General features: G+C 37.8%; 1 protein-coding gene across 8 annotated transcripts in view; it reads right to left on the reverse strand.

The window, feature by feature from the left end:
* The window catches only part of ralgapa1 (Ral GTPase activating protein catalytic subunit alpha 1), a 148,181-nt gene that overhangs the window by 70,637 nt on the left and 60,256 nt on the right, over nt 1–17,288 (reverse strand). For all 8 annotated transcript variants that reach the window (XM_057860334.1, XM_057860335.1, XM_057860337.1 and 5 more), the window contains 3 exons: nt 12,012–12,083; nt 11,798–11,921; nt 4,716–4,871 (listed from right to left, as the gene is read on the reverse strand). In XM_057860334.1, the coding sequence (XP_057716317.1) occupies nt 4,716–4,871; nt 11,798–11,921; nt 12,012–12,083 (352 nt within the window). The remainder of the gene's footprint in view (nt 1–4,715; nt 4,872–11,797; nt 11,922–12,011; nt 12,084–17,288) is intronic.

Below are 17,288 nucleotides of genomic sequence, written 5' to 3' on the forward strand. Positions count from 1 at the left end.
CAACTACTGTAACATCATATGGTGCAACACGTTCCCCAGCCACCTAAAGAAATTGGAAACTCTGCAAAAGAAGATGGTACGGTTTTAGTACGGTTTTAATGCCCCCACCAACTCCTTGTTTTATAGTTTACGCCTTCTTCGACTCACTGAGTTGAACACATCTCATAACGCAGGTATAATGTTCCAAATTGTAAATAATATGAATAGCAAGCTCTCTGAACTCATTCCAGTCTGGACTCCTCTCCATACTCATAACACCAGAAATAAAGACCTCATCAGTGGAAAAAAGAGAAGACTTGTTAGCACTAGCTTTAGCATTGCAACTAGAGGTCCTCAGATTTGGAATGAGCTTGACAAAAATCTTAAAGTGTTGAAATCCATCTCCACCTTTAAAATGATGCTAAAAAGCATTCTGATCAGTAAATACAACAACTCCAACATACGTAGGTTATAAATTCTTTTCTAGGGAAGTATTTCTTTTCATTTATTATTATTTTTATTTATTTTTATTTTTATTTTTTTTCTGTATGTGTGTGGGTGAATGGAAACACTGTAAAATACGACAACTCACCCTTCTGCTCATCTGATCATTTTTTTCTTGATTGCCTTAATGTACGCAGGCTCCTGACTATAAGCTTTTAGTAGCTTCTTAAGGAGACCTGACTCACACATAATCTTGGTTCAGCACTATGATATGATGTACAATTTGTAAATATGAATGTGTGTGAATAAATTGAATAAATGCTGCTGGTACTATTAACAATAGCAATTAAACAGAGCACAACAAATAAATTATGATTAAAAATCGGAATAATAATATAATAATAGTAATAATACCTGTCATAATGTAACAAATCGGGTTCTAATGTGGCGATGTTTTGCGTGGTGTACATGAACATACCGCTGACTTGACAGAGTGAGGGAGGACTTTTTACTTTCACTTTGTTCAGCTGCGGAGGACAGTGGGCATGTTGTGTTGGAAAAGTTTTGAAATAAACGATTAAAAACCTGATGACGATGGCGATTTTTTGGCGATGTTACCACAATAATAATTGTCACCTTAACTTATAAAGACGGGCGAACGGAGGTCGGAGGAGGACCGTCGAGATTGTAGACATTCTACGGCCGTATTGTCGAGCCCGTTCACGGACGTGCACACCACGCTCATATTTTTCTATCATTTACTTCTTCATTTCAATGGTAAGTCTCACCTTTTTCCTTTTTCACCACCCGCACTAACATTCTTGGAACCCATGTTGATTTCTCAAAAAAATCCGCCGTGCGCCCGTCTTGCGGGAAAGGCAAGGCAAGGCAAATTTATTTATATAGCACAATTTAACACAAGGCAATTCAAAGTGCTTCACGTCACATGATGATCATAAAAATCACATTTAAATCAATAGAACGTAAAAACAAAGACAATCGAAATAGGAAATAAAATTATCAAATCGCTAGAGGTGTGCGAAATTTCCGATTCTTCGATTATTCGCGATTCGGCCGTGGAAGATTCGAGAACGATTCACAAACATCCAAATTCCGATTATTGAATTATACCAGGTAAAGCGTAATAAAACACAGTCAGCGCGGTTTTCAGGATGCAATGAGGAACGGACCGAGAGTAAATATGATGTTCAACTCATGCCACTAGACAAAAAAAAAAACAATAATACCTGACTGCGGCCGTCAGCCGCTACAAACAGCGCCCAGTTGCTAGTTGCTACAGACATATGGCAACATAAGGCTATGGTAGATATCACATATATCTAGGACTAGATGTGAAATGACAGACGACGGCCGTGTTAGATCACATACTAAGAACTAGATGCGAAATGACAAACTTTCCCGCGTTAGTAAACAGGCGCCATCTTAAAGCAGTAGACTTCTTTAGAAGGCTCTGTTGTAACTTGTAGCGAACCTAATTACTTTTTATCTAAAAAGTTGACTTGAATCTTTAAATGATGAAACAGTTTTAAAACTTTCACGTCGAAAGTAGACAGAAGGGAAATTATGGAATAACGGGAGCAATTTTAACAACTTTAACGGTTGATTCCCAACATTAAATTAATTGAATGTAGTTTAAAGCTGCTGATACAGAATGGGGACTTGAATATTTTATTTACTGTTTTTAACAGTTAACTTGATTCTGAAATAGTAGTTTGTTTAGCCTGAAAGGATTTTTGAACAATTTTGGAACTAGTGTACAAAAAATTAAAAGCGGGGGTGGGGGGGTTATGAAGCATCAGTAATCGATTTATAATCGAATCGGAGCCTCTGAATCGTAATCGAATTGTTAGGTGCGCAAAGATTCCCACCTCTAAAAATCACATTTAATCACAAATAGAATAAAAATAAACAAATAAAAATAAAACAAATGCTACGAATAATAATTATAATTATTGATATCAACAATGGAGATAAGCACAAGAGAAATAGAAAGCAAATAGATTGAAATATATAGACAGTTATGGATATGTATATAGACAGTTATGGATATGCAGTGCTACACAAAAGCATGTTTAGCCCTGATTTAAAGGAGCTAACAGTTTGAGCATACATGAGCAAAACAGAAACTGTGCTGCTGTCATAAATCGTCGTATTTTGAGCATGCCGTCGGATGTAGAAACAAATGGCGAGTCAAATTTTCGATGTCGAAAGATCTTGTGTCGAAGCGATCTTATGTCGAGGTACCACTGTACTTATTATTGCAACATGGCAAACAAGTTACCATTCGGTGCAATATATTCTCAGAAAACCAACAAGACCCAGCATTCATGATATACACAATCTTGAAGCTGTGCAATTGGGCAATTCCATAGTTGAAAGGGGTGTGTTCAAAAAATAAATGTCTGCCATTGACTTTACAAAATCAAAACTATTTTGTACAAACTTTTTTGTTTCTAGGATTTAGCAAACATTTGAACTGCTAAACTAATATTTAGTTGTATGACCAGTTTTTTTTTTTTTTTCTCCTTTTTTTTTTAAATAACTTCTTCACATCTGTGGCATGTAGTCAACCAACTCAGAGCACCTTTCAGCTGTTATCCACATCAAGATTCCCTAATGCCATTTGAAAACTCATTTATATCATGTCTTGGTTTTGCTTCAGAAACCGCATTTCAAGTTCTCGACTGGATTAAGGTTAGTCACTTTGGACTACTTTTATTTTGAACACTATAATAATTAAAAATTCTTAAACCTGAATTTTGTTTAAATCTAAGTGTCAAGGGGTTAAACATTAAAGTAGGGAAAATGAAAAATAAAAAAAAGTACGAATTGTAAATTTTTCAGTGCACTGTACATTCTATATAAAAGGCATTTATGTATGGACACAAGAGTACCTATCACCATCTTTTTCAAATCAATTACTTTGTCTGCGAGCACCAGAAGTATGTAGTTGTCAATAATGGGTCAACAAAAACTAAAAAACTTTAATTGACAGACTTGAACCTTGCTGCCGTAAATCACCGATTTCATGACGATCGAATAATATGTCAATTTTATGGACAACAATATGATATTAGCAAGTATTCAAATGCCTGCTACGATTCGATTTAAGGGCTTTCGATCGATTAAATGCAATATTATTTACACAACATAATAAGTTACATTTTACCTAAAGCAAATATAAATACAGAGCAATCTTTTGACCATTTTGTTCCAGAAACATTTCAGACATTTAAATAAAAACCACTCTTTCTAATAAAACGGCACATCAAAAAGATGAAGACGTAGATCAGTGTTTCGACTGATTTGATTGGAATGTTGCTTAACTAATCGATACTTTATATTGATTCAGGTCAATGTATTGTTAAACCTTTAGTGTTCAGGGATATGCTGAGCTTTATTCACCCATTTTCTTGTGGCACTTTTTCCTCATTAGGACCACAGTTCAGCATATCAAACCTGATTGCATGTGTGTGTGCTTAAGTGCATGTCTATGACTATGTGTGTTTGATGGAGCCATCAGCTGATCAGAGAAATGAATGGTGCTGCACCAGGCAGCAATAATCCAATCAGAAGCCTGCAGCGACATGATAGGCCGACAAGCAGGAAGTTTGATCTGATTAAAGGGACATTACGGCCAGAGTGCCCACGGCCTGGGGGTTGACAGGTGTGCACACAAACACATACACCATTTCAAACACACTAAACCTGCCTGCCGTGACGCTAATTCAACACCATGCACAAATATAGATGCAATTATTGTTCCAAAATTGGACCGCTTGAGAGAGAAAAAAAATCACTATGTGCATGTATGTGTGTGACCAACTCTCATTTAGAATACAACTAACAGGAATGTTGTTTGGCTTTAATACGTAACGTTGTCATTGTCATGATGACAGTTGGTCTAATACTTGTTGTATAGTAATGAGGGACTACATTGAAAACATGTTATGTTAGCACCAAAGTTTGGTCTTTTGTAGTAGTGTTTATATTTTGCAGTGATTTTCCAAACTTTGCCGTTTTATTAATGTTTTGTTTCTTTATATTTTTAGCATCTTGAATGACGTTTTCCTTTGTCAGTATCTGGCACATGCATTCATTAGCTTAGTTTCTTTGTCACATTAATCTTCATTATCTTGCGCGCCATAAAAGTAATTTAAACTTCTCAACAGAGACAAAAAGCTAATCATTCCATTAGGATTACTTAACATCATCACTTTAATTCTGCTACACACGTCCTGATTGAATGATAAGAATTTATTGTTGGTTACCTTTTTAGTGAGATTGTGGTCCTGGTCGTGTGGCATTCGGGTCGAGACATGGAAGATGACCTCTGTCGTTGATGTGGCATAATAAGGTGTGGTCTGGCCTGTACTCCTGTTCTTCTGAAGTCCTCCCATAAAACCACAATGGGTGGTGAGATCCACCTATAAAAGAAAAAAATTAAACAAAGTTGATATTCTGTAAAAGACAAAAAATGAAGCCCTATTTGCATAGGAGTAGTATTAACCCGGGACATCTGGCGATTTATAATAGTTACGGAAGATGTCACAGATATTTCAGCTCATTTGCACGTGACAGCCAATGTCTGTAATTTGGTCTACTGTATTTCTCTGACACTCCAACACGGCAAGGTGTTGGAAATGCACCTTGAACGTCAGATACAAACTGCCAATCATAAGCATCATAAAGAAAAAAAAAAACCCACAAAATTAAATATTTTTTTTTACTCAGGCCTCAGGGAAGGATGGAAGATTAGTTATAGACCTCAAGTTTCTGTTGATATTTACTGAACCTCTTGCGCAAAGATATCATTGCACATTTGCTATTAAAAAAAAAAAAAAAAAGAATAAATGCCTGCAATATTATTGTGATGATTTTGGGCTACAATGTAATGTTTACAAAAATACATAACTGGTACTTTTTGGGCTATTTGACACAAGGATCATGCTGGCGATCTGTAAATAGGCCATTACAAAGCAAGAGCTCAATCTAAAGTGGGTCAAATAAGTATTTAGTCAACCACTAATTGTCCAAGTTCTCCCACCTGAAAATATTAGTAATTGTCAACATGGGTAAACCTCAACCATGAGAGACAGAATGTGGGGAAAAAAACCCAGAAAATGACATTGTTTGATTTTTAAAGAATTTATTTGCAAATCATGGTGGAAAATAAGTATTTGGTCAATACCAAAAGTTCATCTCAATACTTTCTTATGTACTCTTTGTTGGCAATAACGGAGGCCAAATGTTTTCTGTAACTTTTTACAAGCTTTTCACACACTGTTGCTGGTATTTTGGCCCATTCCTCCATGCAGATCTCCTCTAAAGCAGTGATGTTTTGGGGCTGTCGTTGGGCAACACGGATTTTCAACTCCCTCCACAGATTTTCTATGGGGTTGAGATCTGGAGACTGGCTAGGCCACTGGCTAGGCCACTGCAGGACCTTGAAATGCTTCTTACGAAGCCACTCCTTTGTTGCCCTGGCTGTGTGTTTGGGACCATTGTCATGCTGAAAGACCCAGCCACGTCTCATCTTCAATGCCCTTGCCCAAAGCATGATGTTTCCACCCCCATGCTTCACAGTGGGTATGGTGTTCTTTGGATGCAATTCAGTATTCTTTCTCCTCCAAACACGAGAACCTGTGTTTCTACCAAAAAGTTCTATATTAGTTTCATCTGACCATAACACATTCTCCCAGTCCTCTTCTGGATCATCCAAATGGTCTCTAGCTAACAGCAGACGGGCTTGGATGTGTACTGGCTTCAGCAGGGGGACACGTCTGGCAGTGCAGGACTTGAGTCCCTGGTGGCGCATTGTGTTACTGATAGTAGCCTTTGTTACTGTGGTCCCAGCTCTCTGTAGATCATTCACTAGGTCCCCCCGTGTGGTTCTGGGATTTTTGCTCACCGTTCTTGGTATCATTTTGACGCCACGGGTGAGATCTTGCATGGAGCCCCAGATCGAGGGAGATTATTAGTGGTCTTGTATGTCTTCCATTTTCTAATAATTGCTCCCACAGTTGATTTACCTATTGCAGATTCAGTCTTCCCAGCCTGGTGCAGGTCTACAATTTTGTCTCTGGTGTCCTTCGGCAGCTGTTTGGTCTTGGCCAGAGTTTGGAGTGTGACTGACTGAGGTTGAAGAGAGGTGTCTTTTATACCAATAATGAGTTAAAACAGGTGCCATTAATACAGGTAATGAGTGGAGCCTCGTTAGAAGAAGTTAGACCTCTTTGACAGCCAGACATCTTGCTTGTTTGTAGGTGACCAAATACTTATTTTCCACTCTAATTTGGAAATAAATTCTTTAAAGATCAAACAATGTGATTTTCAGGTTTTTTTTCTTTCTTCACATTATGTCACTCATGGTTGAGGTGTACCCATGTTGACAATTACAGGCCTCTCTAATCTTTTCAAGTAGGAGAACTTGCACAACTTAACTGGTTAACTAAATACTTATTTGCTCCACTGTAGGACATATGACACTAGATGACTGGTTCGAAATAAAGAAAAATGAGACGATACGAGAGTATTTACATACTTCATTTGTAATGTCCCGATCTAATATTTTTGCACCAGAGTCCAAGTCGCCTGATTTTGAGAATCTGCAGATACAGAGTCCCGATCTGACACCGAAAAAAAAAACGTATTTCTGGATTATTTTGTTACATTTTAGCCTTTAACAAATAAAAAAATATGTAAGTGTACTGCCCAAAACAGTGTGTTTCCTTGTGCACTGCCAGCTGCCCGACAGCCAGCTAACTAGGAGTGGGAACCGCAATACGATACGATTTCCGATACAAAGCTCACGATAATGATGATCTCACGATATGGCGAAACAACGATTATATATACATTGGTCAGGAAATCATTTTACAAAAAAACCAATGAACAGAAAAACAAGCTATTTTCATCCTTCTGCTGTAAGTTTATCACTAGTAGACGCCCAATCCATTTGAACTGGGAGGGGTTAATTCGATGCCAGCCCTCCCAGTTCAAACCGGCCCCCCCCACTTCTATGGCCGTCAGCAGCAGCCAATGCCAAGCAACGAAGTCATTTTGGGCCATTTCACGTCATTAACTGTTGATTTTACAGTCACTTCCTGTTGATTTTGCGGCATTTCAGGTTCACTTCCTCTTGATTTGGGGTTCCAGAACAGGAAATGACCTGTAAATGCCCCGTAGATCGGAAAGAGTGACTGTGAATGATCCGGTTTCGAACAAACGTCTGCCCGGTCTTAATGGATTGGGCACTGAGTGCGGTCAATGGCAGCCATAGAGTTAAATGAGACACTATTATGGTGGAAGATTTTGGTTGCAACTTGTTGGTTCCTTTTTGTATTTACAAACATTGACACAATTCTAAAATGATATCTCGATTCTTGGCATGAGCATATTGATAACCTAATGGGATACAGAGTATCACGATATATCACTATTTTGATATTTTGTCATACCCCTACAGCTAACATTGAATGTCCTCCATTAAAACACATGGTTTGCCTTTTCTTGTTTTTATATGAACTAATGAGTTACGTTTGTGAAACTGTAACAAAGAAAAATGGATGCAGTCAACAGTAACACAACTGCACAATACACGCCGGTATACAAACACTATGTAGACACCACACTTCACTTGAGCTACAAGCTAATAAGTATAGGTTAGCTTCCATAGAGCAGGACTTATGAACAAATTTCATTCATATGGCTTTTCCCCATAAACAGACTGAGGGAGTGCCAAAAAATCGATTATTAGATGCATCGCGATTCGACACGTGATGATTCGATTACGATTCATAAATGTTCAAAAACGATGATTTTCTCATAACTTTATGACAGCCACTCGTAAAGGAACGAAATTTAAGACACGTCTGCCGCCTGGAGACCTTTAACAGACGCACGCACGCACAACGTTATGATGGCTGCTGCCGGTTACTTATCCCTTTTTAAAAGACTGGAAAATAAATTTGTGTATGAGACAGGCAGGGACCCGGCGGTCGCGCTTCTGTGCGCAAGTTATTTTTTAGAGCGAGAGGTGAAGAGAGATAGTTCGTTGTTGTGTTGTGTGTGTTGTTGTATTGTTGTTGTTCAAGTCGTGTTAATTGGAAAAAGTCCCTAGTGTTTTGCTAAGTTCCGTCTCAGTCCATCAGAGGTGAGTACACGAACCCTCTTGTACTCTTGAGATGTTACTAGTTAGCGCCAAGCGCTATGCTAATTAGCGAATTCGCTAATGTGTTTCCATGTCCATTTGTGCGTTGTTTGGTGGTGTACAAAAGTTACTCTAGATTCAGAATGTGTAAAACCAGGATTAAGTACAGCGGTAACACTACAAACATGCTAAATAATACAGAGGGAAAAAAAGTATATTGGTTAAAAGAACTCTTATTTCGAAAGACACTTTGTTTGTTTACAGAAAATGTGGAATTCATTCCACCAGTGTAAATTTTACCAGTGTAAATGTTATTGTATTGTTGAGAGAAATAAGTACTGCTTTTGAAACAGCTAATGTTTTTGGACCTTCTTGTGAAAAAGAGTATCTCAAGGTCAGCTGTGTGTTGTATGGGCAGGTTGAGAAATAATTACTGCCTTAAAAATGGTTAATGTTTTTGCACTTTCTTGTAAAAAAAAAAAAAAAAAGCAGTTCGAGGGGAAATTTTTGTTGTATGGGCATGTTTCCATCGTTCCTGTTGAATCATTAGGATATTTTAAATAAATAATGGACATAAAATTTTTTGGCTCCTTTATTAATTAGTAATGGACGATGCATCGATAACCGCGATAATCGTGATAACCGTGATCATCGCCAATACCGTGATCATCGTTTAATATTCGAATCGAATCGTTGGGTGCCAAAGATGGCACACCCCTAACATATACTGCTTATTGACAGGTTGGAATAGATGTGAAATACTTACATAGTTTCCAAGGCAGAAATGTAACAGAAAGCACTCAACAACGTCAATGCAACCGACAGGCTGTATACTAGGCCTGAACGATATTGGAAAAAACTATTGTTGTGATTTTTTTGGGGTTTGCAATATATTGCGATATTATATTGCGATATTAAAAAAAAAAAAATTTTTTTTTTTTAAAAAGAAATTTTCACTTGATGACTTGAATAGCTGTTTGGAAAGACTTTGGATGACTCACCATCACCACAGTGTACAGTGATCCGTCGTTTTTCGCGGTTAATGGGGACCAGAACCCGCCGCAATAAATGAAAAACCGCAAAGTAGTGCACCCCCCCCCAATTATTATTTTTTTTTTGTGTGTGTGTTTTTTGTGCTCAATGTATTTCTTCAGATTTAGCATTGGAAAGAGATACATATAAGACATGTTTTTTCTCACTTTTCCCCCAAAGTGATTTAAAAAATGTATATAAAATGGTTTTTAAGCACTTCATATGTCAAAATTATGAACAGTTTTAAACATAACTGTCCAACTAATTCATTTTTGAACAAGAATAAAGTACTATAGTAGATAAATGCTTGGCTTTATTAAATGCTTCTGTTTATCTACATTAGCTGTAACAGTTGGAGTGACATGACATGACATGATCACTTCTGGCATTTATATGTCTCCAACGTCTCCACACACATACACATTCATTCCAGCGCGGCTTCCTTGCAGAAACCGTTTAACAAGTTAAACGATGATTGATAGATGTCCGTGTGACGTCTGCTTCTTTGGCCAGATCAAAGCCATCATTAACTTTAATAAGCAAGTGCCGCAGTGACTGAGAGGAACAAAGGGCTGGGAGAGGGAGGGTGTGAGCCTGTGCTCAGAGTAGAAAGCAAGGCGTATATGGATAAAAAAAACAAACAAACAAAAAAACTATCGCACGTGCTTGCGATGGGACTATCGCGCATGTGCACATCGCGATGGCGATGTTTAAACGATATATCGTTCAGGCTTACTGTATACTTTACAAATGAATGAACCTGTGTTACAAACTGCGTCACACGATGGATGCAATTAATTATTATGACAAGTGGCAGTAGCATACTGTAAAATGGCAACTGGCGACTCTCTCGAGCGCAATGTTTTTTTTTTTTTTTTTTTTTTTTTTTAAATTAATAAACCGATCCTTTTCACCTGATTCAGATACTCTGAAAAATAGCCCGAACGGCCTGATTTCCGATTACATGATTGGATCGGGGACATCCCTATATTTGATTGTATTGTTTTGGAATTTTTATTCATCTTGTGATTTACCGTAATTTCCCGAATATAAGGCGCACCCGTGTATAATGCGCACCCCAAATTTACTTGTAAAATCTAGGGAAAATTATTGTACCCGTTTATAACGCGCACCCTAATTTTAGCACCAGTAAATAGAACAATACAAGAAAACTGAGCTCGTGTACAGATACAGAGATGTCATTTTACTGACTGGTGAAACACAGCACAAGCATAGCACATTGGTAGTTCAAAACATTACCGTAAACTGACAATATTTACGGTAATAATATGATTTGACAACTTCTCCAACTTACCAGAATCTAGGAGAAAACAAAACAGATGTGACTTTTCTTTTAGAGGCTGCTGTATAACTTGCTCGTTTCCTCATGATGAATAAATGTTTCTTCCATGGATTGATACGGTAAAATGAAAGTGAGAACGTAAGTCGGAAATCCGTGAGAGCTCATCGCTGTCAACACGACAGTAACAAAAGGAACTATTGTTATTTGGGTTTGAGTTTCCCGAGGGATCGATATAGTTGACGGACACAGGAAGTGTGTGTCCTTACATTTGTTATGGTCCGAATTGCGGAGCTGCAATAAACATCGACTCAAATGAGTTCAAGAAACTAAATTCTGTGCTTTATGAAGAGTGAAAAAAGCAGAATTTAACACAGACGAAATCATTCGGCCGATTAGAGTGAAGTATTACCGGGTCGCCGCATACGTTTCTTCAACACAACGTGGCCGTGTCAATGAAAAAAAATCGGTTTATATATATATGTAATACATATATATTTCTGTCTCCATCCATGTACCCGTTTATAATGCGCACCATGAGTTTACAAGTTGATTTGGGGGGAAAAAAGTGCGCGTTATATTCGGGAAATTACGGTAACTCTTTGGCTGCCATTGACAGCGATAGACGTTCAATCAATTTGAAGTGTGGGGAGTTTGGTTTGCGGTCACCCACCCACTTCAAATGGATGGACGTCTACTAGTGATAAACTAAATCAAATTTACAGCAGAAGGATGAAAAGAGCCACATGATTAGACGTCAATCAATGCCAATGGCAGGGAAAGAATAGTGCTTTGATCTGAAGTGTTGATGCAGTTAATATCAGTTGCTTATAGTTAAATAGTCATAGAGAAGCAGCAATTTTTCATACCTCCCAACCCAATCCAGAAACAAAATCTTCATATGCCTGGCTTCCTGTGGTGTTGGTGAGTATAGAGTGTTTGTCCTCTTGTCCTTCAGCTACATAAAAAACTGCTATTTTATGTGTCTCCCGACTACAGCACAGCAAAGGGGAAAAAACATTAAAATAGCAGAACACTTATAAGACAAAAGTTACAGAAAACAAGAGGCCATTAGTATCTCACCACTGCCGTGAGTCGAGGTTTTTCAGCTCTCTCAAAAGTTTCTCGTTCTTCCTCAATAAATGAAAGTTACTCCTGGGGAGAAAAAGTGTATCAAGTTGCAAATAATTAACCTTGGTGATAAAAAAAAAAAAGAAAAGAAAAAATGTCTACAAACCAGTGAAAAACCAGAAGTGTAACCTGAGTAAGATCCTGATATTTTAAAATTTTGAAGTCCAGATTTTGAAAAGATTTCTGCCCAACAACAACAATATAGTGCTTGTAATAATATAGTATTACGATGTCTGCTTCTCTTAGTAAATAAAGGATGAAAGGAAATATTTAGACTTATTGTTTTAAGAATAAATGTTTTGTAAATTTAAGCAATCTATTAAAGTTTTGACATATCTTGGATTTAGTTCCCCTTTAAAGTTATACTGCATGATTTTCCCCCGATACTACATAAGTATATAATATAAAATATACTCTAAATCAAATATCCTTAAATATTATTAACTCTTTCAGTGTCTCTCCATTGGAGGTCAATAATAATTTTTCCGGGTGGGGGGGGGGGTCTAATTGTCCCCCAGGAAGTGACCCAGAATTTACAGGAAATTACCTGGAATACCCTAAAACAGGGGTGCTCATTGTTTTTTTGCTCACAGAGGGGAGGTGCATAACCTAATATCTTGATCACACAACATAATAAACTCCATGTACATTAATGATGTCACGATCTACCCACAATATCGTTGTGATCGACTGGTAGATTGCAATCGATGTAATGAGCACCCCTGCCCTAAAATCATGAGAAAGTCATCCAAAATCAGTAGAAAGTGACTCATAAATGCCGCAAAACCAACAGACAGAGACCCAGGAATGCCCCAAACCAACAGGAAGTGACCAATGAATAGTAAGTGCCCCATAGATGCCCTAAAGTCAAGTAAGTGACCCCAAATTAGCTTATCGCCTGCCACTGACAACAATAGACATCCAATTCATTTAAACTTGGACGGGCAAATTCAATGAATGACAGAATTCACCCTTCCAAGTCAAAATTAATTGGATGTCTCGCGCCGCCATTGAGTTAACAAGGAAAATTCAAAAATATCCTTCATTAATATCAAGAGTAGTGTAAAATCATATTTCCCTAATAACAACACATTTTTGGTGGTCTGTGCTAGTGCAAAAAATAAAAAATAAAAAAATAAAAATAACCTGGTATTATTAGTTTTGCAATCAAATATCGTACCCAAATACATCATTTCAATAATATTTCGATACGCATCAATATTTTTGACAACCCTGGAACATGTTGAAATTGTTGAATCTTTAACTGTTACTTGCAAGGAGTGTGCAGTATAGTATAATTGGAACTGAACAATCATCTATTGGGTTGAAAAACCTATTCAGCAAGCTGCACATTTTTCAATCAATAGCATTAACACCTCGTAGCAGTAAAAGTTCTTACCCAAGCAGTGTTATCTCTTTAAGGATTGAAATGTAAAAAGACAAACAATCTACTTTTATTCAAGACAAAAGCCTTTTTATCCATGCTGATCCATGGATCGTTTAAAATGTCCTGTGAGGACCAGCCATTTTCAGCGGCACTGATCTCAAACCCTGACTGAAGCAGATGACGCTTGAAATGGACTCATAATGACACATCATTCATTTCTCTTATAGAGAAAGTGAGAAAAAAGGAAAAGCGAGAGAAAGAGTGAAAGCAAAGAGCCAGCAATTTGCTCTTTATTAAACTGATATGTGGTAATGGCCTCATTCACTGCTCTCAAAGACTCCATTTACACTTTGGATTATTGAAAAGAAAAAAAAAGCACAAAAAGAAACAGCTCGGAACAGAGAAAGAAGAATGTCAGTATCTCGCTGTCAGCCAGTAATATATGAAAACATGGAACATGGAAAATAGATGATGAGGAAACAATGTCAGATATTCTCATTTTTTATATCATTAGTTTTTCCAATCTACTGTACATACAGCTTTTAAAGCGCCTCAGATATTTTGGCTCAACTTCTTTGTTGCATTTCCATGTATTTATTTTTTTTTGGTATCCTGCTTTTAGTTTTGTTTTTCACCCTCGCCATTCTCATCTTCAAGCACCACCTTTTATTCGAGCTCCAGATGGGTTGATTTTGATCAATGGCCTGCTAGGCTCATTATGACACTCAACCCCCCATACACTCACAGGCGCACACATATGCGTTAAGAAGTGTATTGTGCTGGCTGAATGCAGACGATGTAATTCTCTGGATAAAGAGCAATGAGCATCCATTAGCGAGCTAGACAAATTTATACCGATACTTTAACATTGTGTAGTTAAGCCAGGAGTCATTGAGAAGAAAAACTAAGGTGCCACTTGAATAAAAAATAAAAGACATGGACCTTAATTAGCGCAGGGGATCATTTTGAATTTAAAAGAAAAAGTTTTTGCCGAATGTAACTTTAGCAAGGATGAATATAGAGACACAAAAACAAGCCTTCTCTATCTCTCACAATAATACTTCCAGTACTGTTGAAAGGTAGTGAATGGGAGAGTTGTCACAATGCAAAAACTAATGGCTACCAAAAATACAGTTTTAACCCACATACATACAGTCCAGTACAGGTACAATTCTTAGTCTTACCAACATTTTTGGGAAGAACATGATTCTGAAATTGAACGAACCAGTTTCAACTATTGTTGCAATAGACTAGGATACCTCAGTGCAACACACGATAGCTCAGTTTAATGAGCATAAAAGATTATTTTTGGCTGCGCATTGTTTTGTGTATGGCTTTTTGTTTCCCGCACAAAAATTTGAAAAGACATAGCTCTCTCATGGGTGAAGTCACTTGAGTCACTGCAACTTATGCTAAGTTCATACCGCAGGTCTTAATGCACAAATACGATTTTTCATCATATCTGTTTTTTTTTTGTTTTTTTTTGGCGTGCCTGTTTAGACTGCCTTTTTCCATTGAGCCCGTAAATGTAGTACGCATGCTCACTAACTCGCAGTCCGACACACGCTAAGCAAACGGACCCGCACGCGTAGAAGCATCAAAACAAATAACCACACATGCTGGCTCTACGTCATTCTAGGATGATCATATTTTGATTTTCAAAAAGAGGACAAAAATAACAGACATAAATGATCCCCGTTTAGAGATATATTTTCTAAGTTTATATGAATTGATAGAATGCATGCACGCACTGTGCATGCATGACGCACACACATTCGGGCAGTTTACCCCGATTCTCGGCCATGTAAGCAATAACGGTGTGCCAACAAATCGATTATTAGATTCATCGAGATTCGACGTATGGCGATTCGATTGCGATTCATAAATGTTCAAAAAAAGATGATTTTCCCTAATAACTTACTGACAGCCGCTGCTAGCGGAACGAAATTCAAGACACGTCTACCGCTAGAACACCTTAAGGCAGGGGTCCCCAAACTTTTTCCTGTGAGGGCCACATAACTTTTCCCTTCTCTGATGAGGGGCCGGGGTCAGTTTGTAACAGAAAAGGTGTGACGATTGCAGGAGTGCCTAAATGTAAAGATTTATTGGTTTTCAGAAAGCCACAATCAAATAATCCTTGCTGGATTCTTCACGGAACAATAGTAAATAAAATAATAATATAATATAATAATAAACAATAATAACACTATTAATCAAATAGATAATAACCAAATAACCCTCTCTGGGTTCTTCACAGAAAAAAGCCAGGAAATAAATAACACTATTGAAAAAAAACATTCCCCCCCAATTTTTTTTTGTTCAGGGGGCCGGACCAAACGTGGAGGCGCCGCGGGCCGTAGTTTGGGGACCCCTGCCTTAAGGGATGCAAAAGGTTAGGATGGCTGCAGCGGAAGTTACTTAGCAAGAGATTTACTCCTGTTCAAAAGACTCGAAAATAAGATTTGTGTATGAGACAGACAAGCTGGTCGCGCTTTGGGTCCTCTTCTGTGCGCAAGTTGTTTTTTAGAGCGAGAGGGGAAGAGAGAGCGTTCATTGCTCCAGCAGTAGGTTCAAGTCATGTTGATTGGAAAATGTCCCTGTGTGTTGCTAAGTCCCGTGTGAGTCTATAAGAGGTGAGTACACGAATCCTCTTGTACTGTTTAGCAAAAACCCTAACCCAGAAATCTGTGAAAACAAAGTATAATTGGTTAAAAGAAGTCTTATTTCAAAAGGCACTTTGTTTGTTTTGAGAAAATGTGGAATTCATTCTACCAGTGTAAATTTTATTGTATTGTTGAGAGAAATAAGTACTGCTTTTGAAACAGCTAATGTTTTTGCACCTTCTTGTGAAAAAGAGCAGCTTAAGATCAGCTTTGTGTTGTACAGGCAGGTTGAGAAATAATTACTGCCTTAAAAATGGTTAATGTTTCTGCACTTTCTTGAAAAAAAAAAAAAAAAAAAAAAAAAAGCAGTTTGAGGGGAAATTTTTGTTGTATGTTGAGAAATTAGTCCCGCCTTTGAAATGGTTAATTTGTTTTTGCACTTTCAAAAAAAAAACATACAACAAACAATAATGTATGATGCATCGATAATCGTGATCATACTCAATACCGTGATTATTGTTCAATTATCAAATCGTAGAACCCTGAATCGTAATCGAATCGAATCGTGGGTTGCCTGGATGGCACACCCCTAGTAAGCAATCTTGAAATATTGCTCCTTTGGAGCACAGAAAGAAAACCGAGCATTCTCAGGCTTATCCCCCACCTCCCATTTTATTTTATGACTGTTGTCAAGCCCGCCTCTTCCTTAAAAGCCGAGTTCGAGCAAGGCACTAATGCACAGCTCCATCGCTACCATAGCACCCTGTCTCTCTCGCTCTTTGCTCACGTAATTGCTGCATGAATTCTGATTTGGGAGACATGACAGTTCAGACTGCAGCCACATTCTGGAATGTGGCCCAGATCGGATGTTAACCACATATGAAAGTGACCTAGATCGGATTTGAAATGGTCCACTTTTATGCGATCTGTCCCGGTCAGACCGTCAAGTTAATGCTTTACTCGAGTCGGAAAAACCCGAAAAACACCTGCGGTATGTACCTAGCCCTAGTTCAGCGGTCATCTGAAAGAAGAACACTCAATAATTTTCTTTTGATACATATTCTCAATTGTTTAAAGACAAAGGCAAGACCTTTGTCAAGTGCATACCTTTGTTTAGTGTTAACAATAGAATGGCTGTGGGTCAACTTGACCCAGCCTACTTTGACTGGGTCAAGTCACCCATGGCATTAACACATAATTACATTTTACTGATTTGTAATTGTAGAGAACAAAGTAAAT

The sequence above is a fragment of the Corythoichthys intestinalis genome, chromosome 15 (assembly GCF_030265065.1).
Source record: "Corythoichthys intestinalis isolate RoL2023-P3 chromosome 15, ASM3026506v1, whole genome shotgun sequence".
Lineage (NCBI taxonomy): Eukaryota > Metazoa > Chordata > Actinopteri > Syngnathiformes > Syngnathidae > Corythoichthys > Corythoichthys intestinalis.